The sequence below is a fragment of the Diospyros lotus genome, chromosome 1, assembly GCF_014633365.1.
Source record: "Diospyros lotus cultivar Yz01 chromosome 1, ASM1463336v1, whole genome shotgun sequence".
In the NCBI taxonomy this organism is placed as follows: domain Eukaryota; kingdom Viridiplantae; phylum Streptophyta; class Magnoliopsida; order Ericales; family Ebenaceae; genus Diospyros; species Diospyros lotus.
The window spans coordinates 26,867,358-26,878,024 of NC_068338.1; the positions used below are offsets into that span (position 1 = coordinate 26,867,358).

At 37.5% G+C, this 10,667-nt stretch overlaps 1 protein-coding gene across 1 annotated transcript; it reads left to right on the forward strand.

The window, feature by feature from the left end:
• Positions 1-6,495: 6,495 nt before the first annotated feature.
• Positions 6,496-10,136, forward strand: LOC127805642 (GABA transporter 1). The gene is made up of 7 exons (XM_052342413.1): positions 6,496-6,735; positions 7,251-7,481; positions 8,637-8,734; positions 8,883-9,069; positions 9,185-9,315; positions 9,408-9,641; positions 9,739-10,136. Exons 1-7 carry the CDS (start codon positions 6,603-6,605, stop codon positions 10,117-10,119), a joined length of 1,395 nt encoding a protein of 464 aa, XP_052198373.1. The 5' UTR covers positions 6,496-6,602; the 3' UTR covers positions 10,120-10,136.
• Positions 10,137-10,667: the final 531 nt, after the last annotated feature.

Below are 10,667 nucleotides of genomic sequence, written 5' to 3' on the forward strand. Positions count from 1 at the left end.
GAAATGGGTGGCAGCAAGGGCAATGAGGCCATGCAGCTAGCGCGTATGCATATGCGTGGCACCCCCAAATGTCGTCGTTCCAGCGCCAAGCCTGCCTTTAGCAAAAAAAGACCAACACTTGCTCCCACTAAGAATCGAACCCTCACCTCACCTGAAAAAAAAAATGAGAAAAATTTTGGGTCGTGTTCAAGCCCAATGCCAACACATCACCTGAATTCCTACCCAATTTCTTGCAACTTTTCTGAATTTAGAGGACGTGTTCAAGCTTTCTAAATTTAATAAGATTGTTGTAAAAAGAAATGGGTGGCAGCATGGGCAGCGAGGCCACGCAGCTAGGGCGTATGCATACGCGTGGCACCCCCAAATGCCGTCGTTCTAGCGCCAAGCCTGCCTTTAGCAAAAAAAGACCAACACTTGCTCCCACTAAGAATCGAACCCTCACCTCCAACTACCCAGCATTTATCACACACCCGCACAACTGCCTCACTTACAAGCTTCTTAATTACATGCTACAATTAATTATATATTAATCCAACTTTCAATTTTCAAAATTACATTTAAACTCAAGAAATTCCACAAACTTTCACCCAATAAAAAATACAATACATTTTAATATCCTTTATTAAATTCATCAAAGCCACAAATCTTCAATAAATCATCTCAAATACAAAAATTAATTGCTATTATTTTCCAAAATACCGAGATGTTACACCAGGCGGGAGCCCCGTGTGCATAGCTGTGACTCGCCACGTAGCCTTTACAACACCCTTGCACGCGCCCAAGCCCATACAGCTGCGCAGCCCCGCGCGCGCGACGGCTATGACCTTCACCCTAAGGCATGGGGCATCCCTGTGTGACCTCACCCGAGGGTGCCCCTACAGCCTTGCATGGCCCTAGATAACCACACACATACTTCTGCCCGTGCCCACACCCCTAAGTAACCCTTACCCAGGGGTTCCCCATGCTCGCACCCTCGAGTGATCTCACATAGGGGTGCCTCGTGCGCCACACCCTTGAGTAACCCTCATTCAAGGGCGCCATAGCACGTGCCCTTGTGCCCACGCCTGTGATCTGCACGCCATCACCCCCATGAGCCTCGGTCAAGACTACCTCCGAGTAATCAGGTCACCCGACACCTAGTAGCCTCTTCCATGACTATAAATAAAAGGGGTTCTCCCTTCTACCATTCGATATACTATCTCTCACACTCGTATTTTTATTTTGCATTCGACTAATCAATACTTTCGAAAGGCTAATTTAGGCATCGGAGGTCCTGCGCAAGGATCCTCACCCGCACCCCTAACTGATCTTTTTTTTAGATAGGTCATCCATCGCTCTCAATTCACCCGAGAGACTCATCCATCGTTCTCGATAATCACCCATCATTCGAATAATTCACACGTGAGTCATCCTAAGGTGGTATTCTATTTATAAATTCATTGTTATAACTAAGTAACAACAGATATAATATAAAATATAAGACATTAACATGGAATGTAGCAGGTAGACGTAAGAACTAGAGTTATTTTTAAGTTAATAACTGTTGTGCCACAAATTTTTCAAAACTTCCACGTTTTTAATAAATAAATATAAGTTAGTGTATTTTGAATGAGTACTCCCAAGTGAGTATATTTTTTTCATGAATAAATATCAAAGGAATAATTAATAATAATAATAGTTTCGAGGGCAAAATTATCCAAGAGAAAAAGTGACACATTCTCCTATAAATTAAACAGTAAAATGAATAATAGGAGACTTTTTGACACGATTTCCAAAGCTTCTCGTCTTCTTGCTCGCAACATTCCAACATTCTTATATTCCTTGCGGCAGTTTGTCGTTACACTCTTTCTTGCCTTCTTGCAGCAACACATCCTTATTCTACATTTCTTTCTTACGATAGCAACACTCCTCCTTACTACAACATCCTTGCAGCACAATAGTGCCTTGCGGCAACACATCCTCTCGGCAGCACCTTCTTGCAGCAGTCTTGCCCCAACATTCCTTCATTTCTTTTTGTCGCAATGTTTCCCTTCGCGCCTAAGTTTCTCTCAGCAACATTTCCTTGCGGCCACGTTCTTGACCCACGTCCTTGTGGCAGTCTGCTGGCCCATTTCCTTGCGGCAACTGGGTCGGCCCACTTCCTTGCGACAGTCTGCTGGCTCACATGCTCCGCCAATTCCTCTTCCATTTTCTCACGCATGTGTAAGCCATTCCAGCCATGTTTCTTCCATGCGAATGTGCACCGTGGGTCCCTTAGTCTGCCACTAGTTCTCCCCCTTGCAATTGGGTCGCACATGCAATCTCTAATTGCATATATTATATTATGTCATGTAATCTCTAATTGTCATGTGCTGCTTGTAATCTCTAATTGCACGTACCCCATAGAGCATGTATGCATATAATCAATTAAATATATAATGCGTATGTATGTAATTAACTAAGCAAGAGGGGAGGTACCAATCAAGTTACAAGGCTTTCTACCTGTATTGGGGTTGTATTGTAGCTGTATTCTTCCTGCCACACACAAGGATAATAAATATAATTAATTATATTACATGAGTCTAATTAATTATGTATATTATATTTGACTTCCTCGCAAGTCACTTCTCTAAGCCCGTGTTTGATTGAGAGTAACAAGTGGAACAGAATTCTAATTTTATAGAATTTTAATTCTCACTTCTCCATCTAAGAATTTCAATTATTTGATTTTAAGAAAAAAATTATATTTTAAATTAAGATGATATTCAAATTTTATGAAAAAAAATTATTTAAAATTTAAATAAAAAATAAATTTTACCTGATTTTTTACCTCTATTAAATGCACCCTAATTATGGCTGCATGTGCCAACTCCAATCCAGTAAATTATAATGTAAATATTATATAGGTATTCTTCCACCCCCTATTAAATGTACCTTAATTGTGGCCGCATGTGCCACCCATTTATAACTCCAATCCAGTAAATTATGGTGTAAATATTATATATGTATTCATTTGATCGTTAGCCATTCTTAATTGCTCCTCGGGTCCCACAGCTGTTGCTTGTCCCATATGATTCCTAATGGCGATTTATCCAAAACATATGCATATTATATATAACGTAAGTATATAATATATACATATAATATTCATATACTTCCATTACCTACAAGTTATACTCACGTGCAAAGTGCCTAATGGCCTCACGACTTGATCTGGTCAAGTTCAATTGCATCATGTCTAATTGTATTTCGTACTTAACATATATATATATATATATCATGAGTATAATTAATTAAATATAAAATATGTATATAATTAATTTCACAAACAAAGTTTACAACGAATATGACACTCCAAAAATATTATATTAAATTCAAAATAATAAATTATACTTGAAAGTGTCTTTTGTCATCTCGAGATTTCATTCGAACGAATTATTCAAAGGCCAATAATCTATTATGAAAGCTTGTCGTAAGGTTTACATTCTCTCGGAAAACTCTCTAGGCCACTTAATCCTCTAAGAGGATTTTTTCTTAAATTCATCCGAACTAGACCAAGGACTACAGTCCTTGCACTTGTCATGTGCATGTTCATCTCAAACGTCTAATAGAAATACTATGAATAACTCATTTCTCGTCAAGAAAAATACATCTTTTATATTAATTAATTGCACACTTTATTTATTATACACTCAATGGAACTTTCACGAGCACTCCTGGATAACTATTTCGGGTGAGGAATCCCCACATACCTTCTAATTTATTTTTGTAAGCGCAGTTATGTCCCGAACACACGAGATGATATTCTCGAATGGACTAGTTCTTTACTGGAGATACACCTGAGAGTTTATTCGAGACTCAACAAGACAACCAGAGATCGGAGTCACCCGATGTATATTTCCATGAACAAACACCTATCAATTGCTTATCTCGCTCCGCTGCGACTACAACATTCTCGCATTATAAATCTTAATTATTGTATTTTTGACAACAATAATAGCTTATTTTGATTTAAAAGAAATTTACAACTTTTTTCGTTTAAAAATCAAATTAGTAATTGATTAAGTAAGATATTCCATGATTTGAAATTAAACCAAGTTTGGTTTTTCAGATTCTCTTTAATTTCTTTGATGACTGACTAGTTACTAGAGCACATGGGCGGAGCATGCGGGTGGATTCGAATCACGTGACATTAAGGTTAGGTTCAATGTTGCCTTGCCCGCCTCACAGCCCCGTCAATTTTTGCCACCTTCCTGGTACGAACGATGGGTCATAAAACGCCCTCATCCTGGGTCTGAAATCAGTATATTTATGAGTTTGCAGCTTGACAGAGATTGCTCAAAAGAATACCACTCGTTAAGGTCTTGTATGTGACTCATGGTCCTTTGTTTGTTTGGTTTTTTAGTACAAACAATAATAAAAGATTGTAATGAGCTTGATCAATTTGAGGCGTGGGGGCACCGAATCAGCCCTTCTCCCTCTATATTGGGTCTTGAACACAGCTCGGCATGTTGGCTTAGACTCCAACAGGGAGGCAATTTACAAACCGGACACCTCAATTTAAACAAACTCATCACAATCTGTATCATTATTCTTCTGGAACTTGAAAAGGATACAGTCATTAATTCAACCCACTTCTTATGGGGTGGACTTAGAACAAAAATGAATGTTCTGATAACGAAAAATTTAACATTGCCAAAGAATACATATCCTATATATGCCATTAATCATGACGTGTGATGAATGATGTTAGGCCACGGGGCACACGTACTAACAATTCACAAGAGTAAGTTGAAATGTATATATAAAAAGGTTGCGATGACGCTAGGCATTCATCAATTTCATCATTTTTATATAATTTTTCACCCCACCACACTTTCAAACGGGTCAAACTGACAAAGGGACAGTGTAAATGCACATTTATGCTATGGTCCAACACGCCTGATTTTATTATAATTTGTACGTACACTATATATAGAAGATTAAAAAAAAAAAAACCCATCAACCTCATCACCATCAAAGCATTCCAATTATCACCTGTGTATTTTATGTTGGGTAAAACAATTCTTTTAATTTTAGATACCTATTAAGTTTGGACACCGCCTGATTTTATTATTATTGATGGCGTGGTCGGCCGGCAATGATGCGGCCATCATGGTCAGTCTGTGTCATTTTATTTTTTGTTTTTATGTAAGGGATTATAATATATTTAATTTAATTTATATTTACAAATTACAATTATATGTTCCTAATTTTTAATTCGACGTGCATGTCACGTGTTTACTCAATGAATTTTATTAACAAAATTTAAACTTCAAACTTACAACTCTTAATTAAAGAGTTATATAACAACTTAATTTTACATCAATAGTACTTATTGGGTATATTAATTTAAGTATATTACACTTGGGAAAAAAATGCATAGCACTTTTGGGTGATTGGATTTATGGTGCTATCAAGTGGTATTCAAGCTAACATAGAGGCATTATTGAGTGAGTGCTTGTCAGGAATTTTTTTTTTAAAAAAAATTAAGACTTATTTGAACATAAAAGTGCTTTAAGATTGATTTAGAATTAATTAAATTGTGATAAGAGTTTTTGAGCATGATAGAATATGTCTTCCATGAACCTACTAACATGAAGTGGTTTAAAAATTAATTAGCTTTATAATAGAAAGAATTGCATATGCATCAAAGGTTAAATTAATTATATATACTCCATTGTATTTATGGCATGGAGTGAATGAATAATTAGTGATGTTAGGCCACAAATTAAATCATATCATTAATTAATGAGCTATATAGTAATAGATCCCCATGGAAGTCATCCGCATGGACCAGTTTGGCAAACAGAGAAGAGGATCTCTGCAGTTCATAAATTCATGGACCAAACCCATATTAATGCAGGCCCTGGGTTGGTAAAGAGATTAATTATCTCCAATAAATAAAATTAAAATTTACAAAAATAAATCTTGTTATTAGCATTGAGATAGTAATCTTACCAATATTGCTAATTCTTTTACCCGTAAAATATAATAAAATATTTTTTTTAAATAATTTAATTAAGAGATACAATATTTAGACACTACATTAGTTCATGAATCGTGAGGAGAATTTTATCTTCCTAGTATATTTTTATCTTTCTAAAGCCTTATAATAAGAAAGAAAGAATAAAAGGTGTAATATTGTTGGAATGTTTTTCTTTCTTAGTGTATAAATATGAATGAATTAATTATTTTTTATAAAAATTCCAGAAATGATGTGACTGATACCGACTACCATTGAGGTCGACAAATTAAAATCTATCGAAATTGTCCTCCTTTAGGTTATCATTTTGGAGATATTTTGTAAAAATCATTGTCCGGCCGGGTGTAATTTTAATTGATTAAATATGAGGTGTATGTGTGTGTCAAACAAATAAGGTGATACTTGATGATCATCAGTAAGAGTCAAAAATGATGGGCATATATATATGTGGAATTAATTAGTTCAAACCATAATTCAAACCATTTGATCATTTTATCTCTCTCTCTCTCTCTCTCTCTCTCTCTATATATATATATATATATAATTGTTTGCAGCTCCCGTCTTTCCTTGTGTATCATCGAGAGAGAGAGAGAGAGAGATGGGCACTTTGCGACCGGGCTCCATAGCTGTGCATGAAGGGGGAGATGATCATAAGATTAGTACCCAACCAGCAGGAGCAGCCAACCATCAGAAACTGGATGCTGGTGCTCTTTTCGTTCTTAAATCCAAAGGTGATTGATATTGTGCACGATCCAATTAATTCCATTTTCACGGTTGCTTTCATTTCATGCTCGTCTGTAGTTGATCAATTCCATCGATCTCTGTACCTTTCTCTTTAATTAATTACTTATTTATTTCCCATCATCATCATCATCATCATCATCATATCCTCTGTCCTCTCTTTCTTGACATGCAGTCATTTCCCACCAAAACTAATTAATAATGGCCAGCCAAAGACAAGGCGGTGATTAGATATGAAAATCCTTCAGCCACTGCCCAGAAAAGAAAAAACAATATCCTCAAATTTTCCTGGACTTTCTCGGCAACCAAACAAGCCTCCCCCTTTATCATCAATCCATCACATCTATTGCCAACTGCTGCAGCCATGGCAGACTGCACAAAGTACCCCAATAAGAGATTCTAAATTTACAATCAATATCACACACACACACACACACACACACATATATATTTTGCCCTGATTATAAAATCTCTTTAATTTGATTCAAATACATTAATTGTACAGGATCATGGATACACTGTGGTTACCACCTGACGACGTCGATCGTTGCTCCGGCGCTGTTGAGTCTGCCGTATGCTTTCGCGGCTCTTGGATGGGAGGCCGGGATCATGTTCCTGGTCGTCGGAGCTCTGGTGACGTTCTATTCCTACAATATGATATCTCTTGTTCTGGAACACCATGCCCAGTTGGGTCGCCGCCATCTCCGTTTCCGCGATATGGCTCACGACATCTTGGGTAAGATACCAGAATCTTTGACTTTTGAAAATTTTCTCTTATTTTCATTTTATTTTTTGGAAAATGATTTTTTTTTAAAAATAGTATTTTCATGGTTACAATATTATTAAAAATCATCACGTGGTTATGACTTATGGCTGGCCTAGAGAACAAGTTAAAATAGAACAGTGAGTTAATTATTGACACAAGCTGGGAATGTTGACAATCAAGGCTCATGAGGTAAGTGGCCGCAACGGCGTCGGCGTCGGCGTCGGCGGAGGTGGCCAACGCATACTTTGGTTGGAACCAAAAAGAATGCATCAATCCCTGGAAAATTATGGCACCGAACCTACCCATATACTTAGATCAGAGATTTGCAGTATAAGCTTGAAGTTTGGACGAAAAGGTTCTTTTAACAAAGCAAGTACGAATAACAGATTTTTTCACGCTTGATGAGACCCATAGTTTTAAATTATTGTTATTTTATTTTATATATAATTTTGGCTTACTGTATCTATCACTTTGTTTTTTTTAATTATTTTATGTTTCAAAATTTTAGTAATATCTTAAAACGTGGGGTGTTAATATGATGGAAAGAAATATGTATGGTTAATACAAAATAATGATAAAATATCAGTGTTGTCTTGTTTACAACAACAACTGCTATTGCTACCAAAAAGAAGAAGAAGAAGCGAAAATTACGTGAAAGTAGTGGGATTGGCTTTGTTTTAAGATTATTCAAAGAGATGGGTGCGCTGTCTGGTAGCTGCCCCACCGCTGAAGTATTTGATTTGGAAACATTTTGTTGCATTCCCACGTGCCCTCAACTCTGTAGCCATCTTTGGATTCTTTGTCTATGATTTTATGTTCAATTTTGATTTTGAAATCAAATCCAAAAGACATCTCACTTCAATTAATATTAGAATTGTCAAACAAATGATGTGACATTGGGCAGGCGGTGTCGCATCTCACTTAATATAATATATTGAGTAAATCCGTGCTTAATTAGCCAATCAAGGATCAAAATTCAAAGTCGGACTTGAAACACTGATTAATATTGGGTTTTTTAAATATTATTTTTTTGAATTTCTTTTTAAAAAGTACAACCGCAATTAGGTATAGTATTTTAATAATTAATTATAATTATTATAAAATTCTGATGATAATTTTTTATAGGGCCAAAATGGGGACGATGGTACGTGGGTCCAATCCAGTTCCTGGTTTGCTATGGTGCAGTTGTGGGTTGTACTCTTCTTGGAGGACAATGCATGAAGGTCATTCTTCCCTCTTCGTTTCTTTTCCATAAGTCTATTCCTTTTCCTTTTGCCACACACAATTTATTTTTCACCTTTTGTTTTTTTTTTTTTTAATTTTTAATAATTAAAATAAAATATAAGGTTTCAGTACTTGTCTTCTCTGCAGGCAATCTACTTGCTAGCTAAGCCAAATGGATCGATGAAGCTCTATGAATTTGTGGTGATATTTGGAGGTTTGATGCTGATTCTAGCTCAGATTCCCTCCTTCCATTCACTCAGGCACATCAACATGGTTTCCTTGTGTCTCAGCCTTGCCTACAGCACCTGTGCCACTGCTGCTTCCATATATATAGGTGCACGTGCTTCTTCTGAATGAACAAGACTTCGGGTTTTATTATAGGGTTAGGAGAAGATTGTTTTTCGTACACGGTCTTGTTCTCATTTTTTTTTCTTGTCCTTCTTCCATAGGGAACTCATCCAAGGGGCCAGAAAAAGACTATTCCCTGAAGGGTAACACCGATGACCGCGTCTTTGGAATCTTCAATGCCATTGCCATCATCGCGACAACATTTGGGAATGGAATCATTCCTGAAATCCAGGTTTCTATTGTCACAACCGTATCAGTAGTTTACTAGAAAATCACAGTCCTCCATCATTTGTTAGGGGATAATCTCACATTTCTTGTGTTCAGGCTACTCTGGCACCTCCAGTGAAGGGGAAGATGTTCAAAGGACTGTGTGTTTGCTATGCAGTGGTGACAGTGACTTTCTTCAGTGTAGCCATTTCTGGCTACTGGGCATTTGGCAACAAAGCTGAGGGTCTCATCCTTAGCAACTTCCTGGAAGATGGCAAAGCTTTGGTCCCAAAATGGTTCATTCTGATGACCAATGCCTTCACCATCTTCCAACTATCAGCTGTTGGTGTGGTAATAGCCAAACTCCAACTATTTATCAGGTTAATTGCTGCCAAACTCACAGCCACCAGCAGCACATTCATCTGATTGCTTGCATTGTCTCTTGCAGGTTTATCTGCAGCCCACAAATGAAGTGTTTGAGAAGACTTTTGCAGACCCCAAGAGCGGCGAATTCTCTTCCCGGAATGTCATACCGAGGCTGCTGTCTCGCTCGCTGTCTGTCGTGATAGCAACAACCATCGCGGCGATGCTGCCATTCTTTGGCGACATCAATGCAATGATTGGATCTTTTGGCTTCATCCCGCTTGACTTTGTTCTGCCTGTAGTTTTCTTCAACTTGACGTTTAAGCCATCGCGTCGAAGCCCTGTATTCTGGGTAAATATCACCATTGCTGTAGTTTTCTCAGCATTGGGAGTTATAGCATCAGTTGCAGCAGTTAGGCAGATAAGTCTTGATGCCAAAACTTATCGGTTATTCGCTAATGTCTAGTAGAAGTTTCACCATTAGCTGAACTTCTTGATCTTAAACTTCTAAATGCATAAACAACAACATTTCAAGCCAAAACGGGAAATATTCAAGTTCCAAAATTGTAGTTTACATACAAATAAACCGCCAAATTTCCTGCCAATAAGTCTGCAACATTTTACCTTACAAGACAGAGAGAAGAAAACTGCCTCGGGTTTTCATTTCAACTGCCTTCACACATCAAGAACTCGGCCACCGATGCCAGTCATAGTTTCATCTGACATGTGCTCGGTTGTCGGCAGTGAGTTAAAACTCTGAAGAGAGTCAGGGATCACATTAGGCTCTGTGGTGATGTCTGCAGCTTCATCGGGGCTTTTCATGGTTCAAATTTTGGACATTGATGATGTCTGCAACTTTGTTGGGTTCCTCATGGTTCAAGTTTTGGACAGTGATATCTGCAGTTCTGTCGAGTGCTTCAGGGACCCGAGAAGTTGGCATAACATTGCGGTTCTCTTCTACATTAGTCATCTCAGCAACTGGTGCCTGAAGAATCTGAACCCCTTCTATGTCTA

What these genes read in the sequence shown, in the direction of transcription:
- LOC127805642 (XM_052342413.1), top strand. Translation starts at nt 6,603, where the DNA reads ATGGGCACTTTGCGACCGGGCTCCATAGCTGTGCATGAAGGGGGAGAT. An exon ending in TATGGCTCACGACATCTTGG is followed by an intron (nt 7,482 to 8,636) that starts GTAAGATACCAG and finishes AATTTTTTATAG; the next exon opens with GGCCAAAATGGGGACGATGG. An exon ending in TGCTGCTTCCATATATATAG is followed by an intron (nt 9,070 to 9,184) that starts GTGCACGTGCTT and finishes CTTCTTCCATAG; the next exon opens with GGAACTCATCCAAGGGGCCA.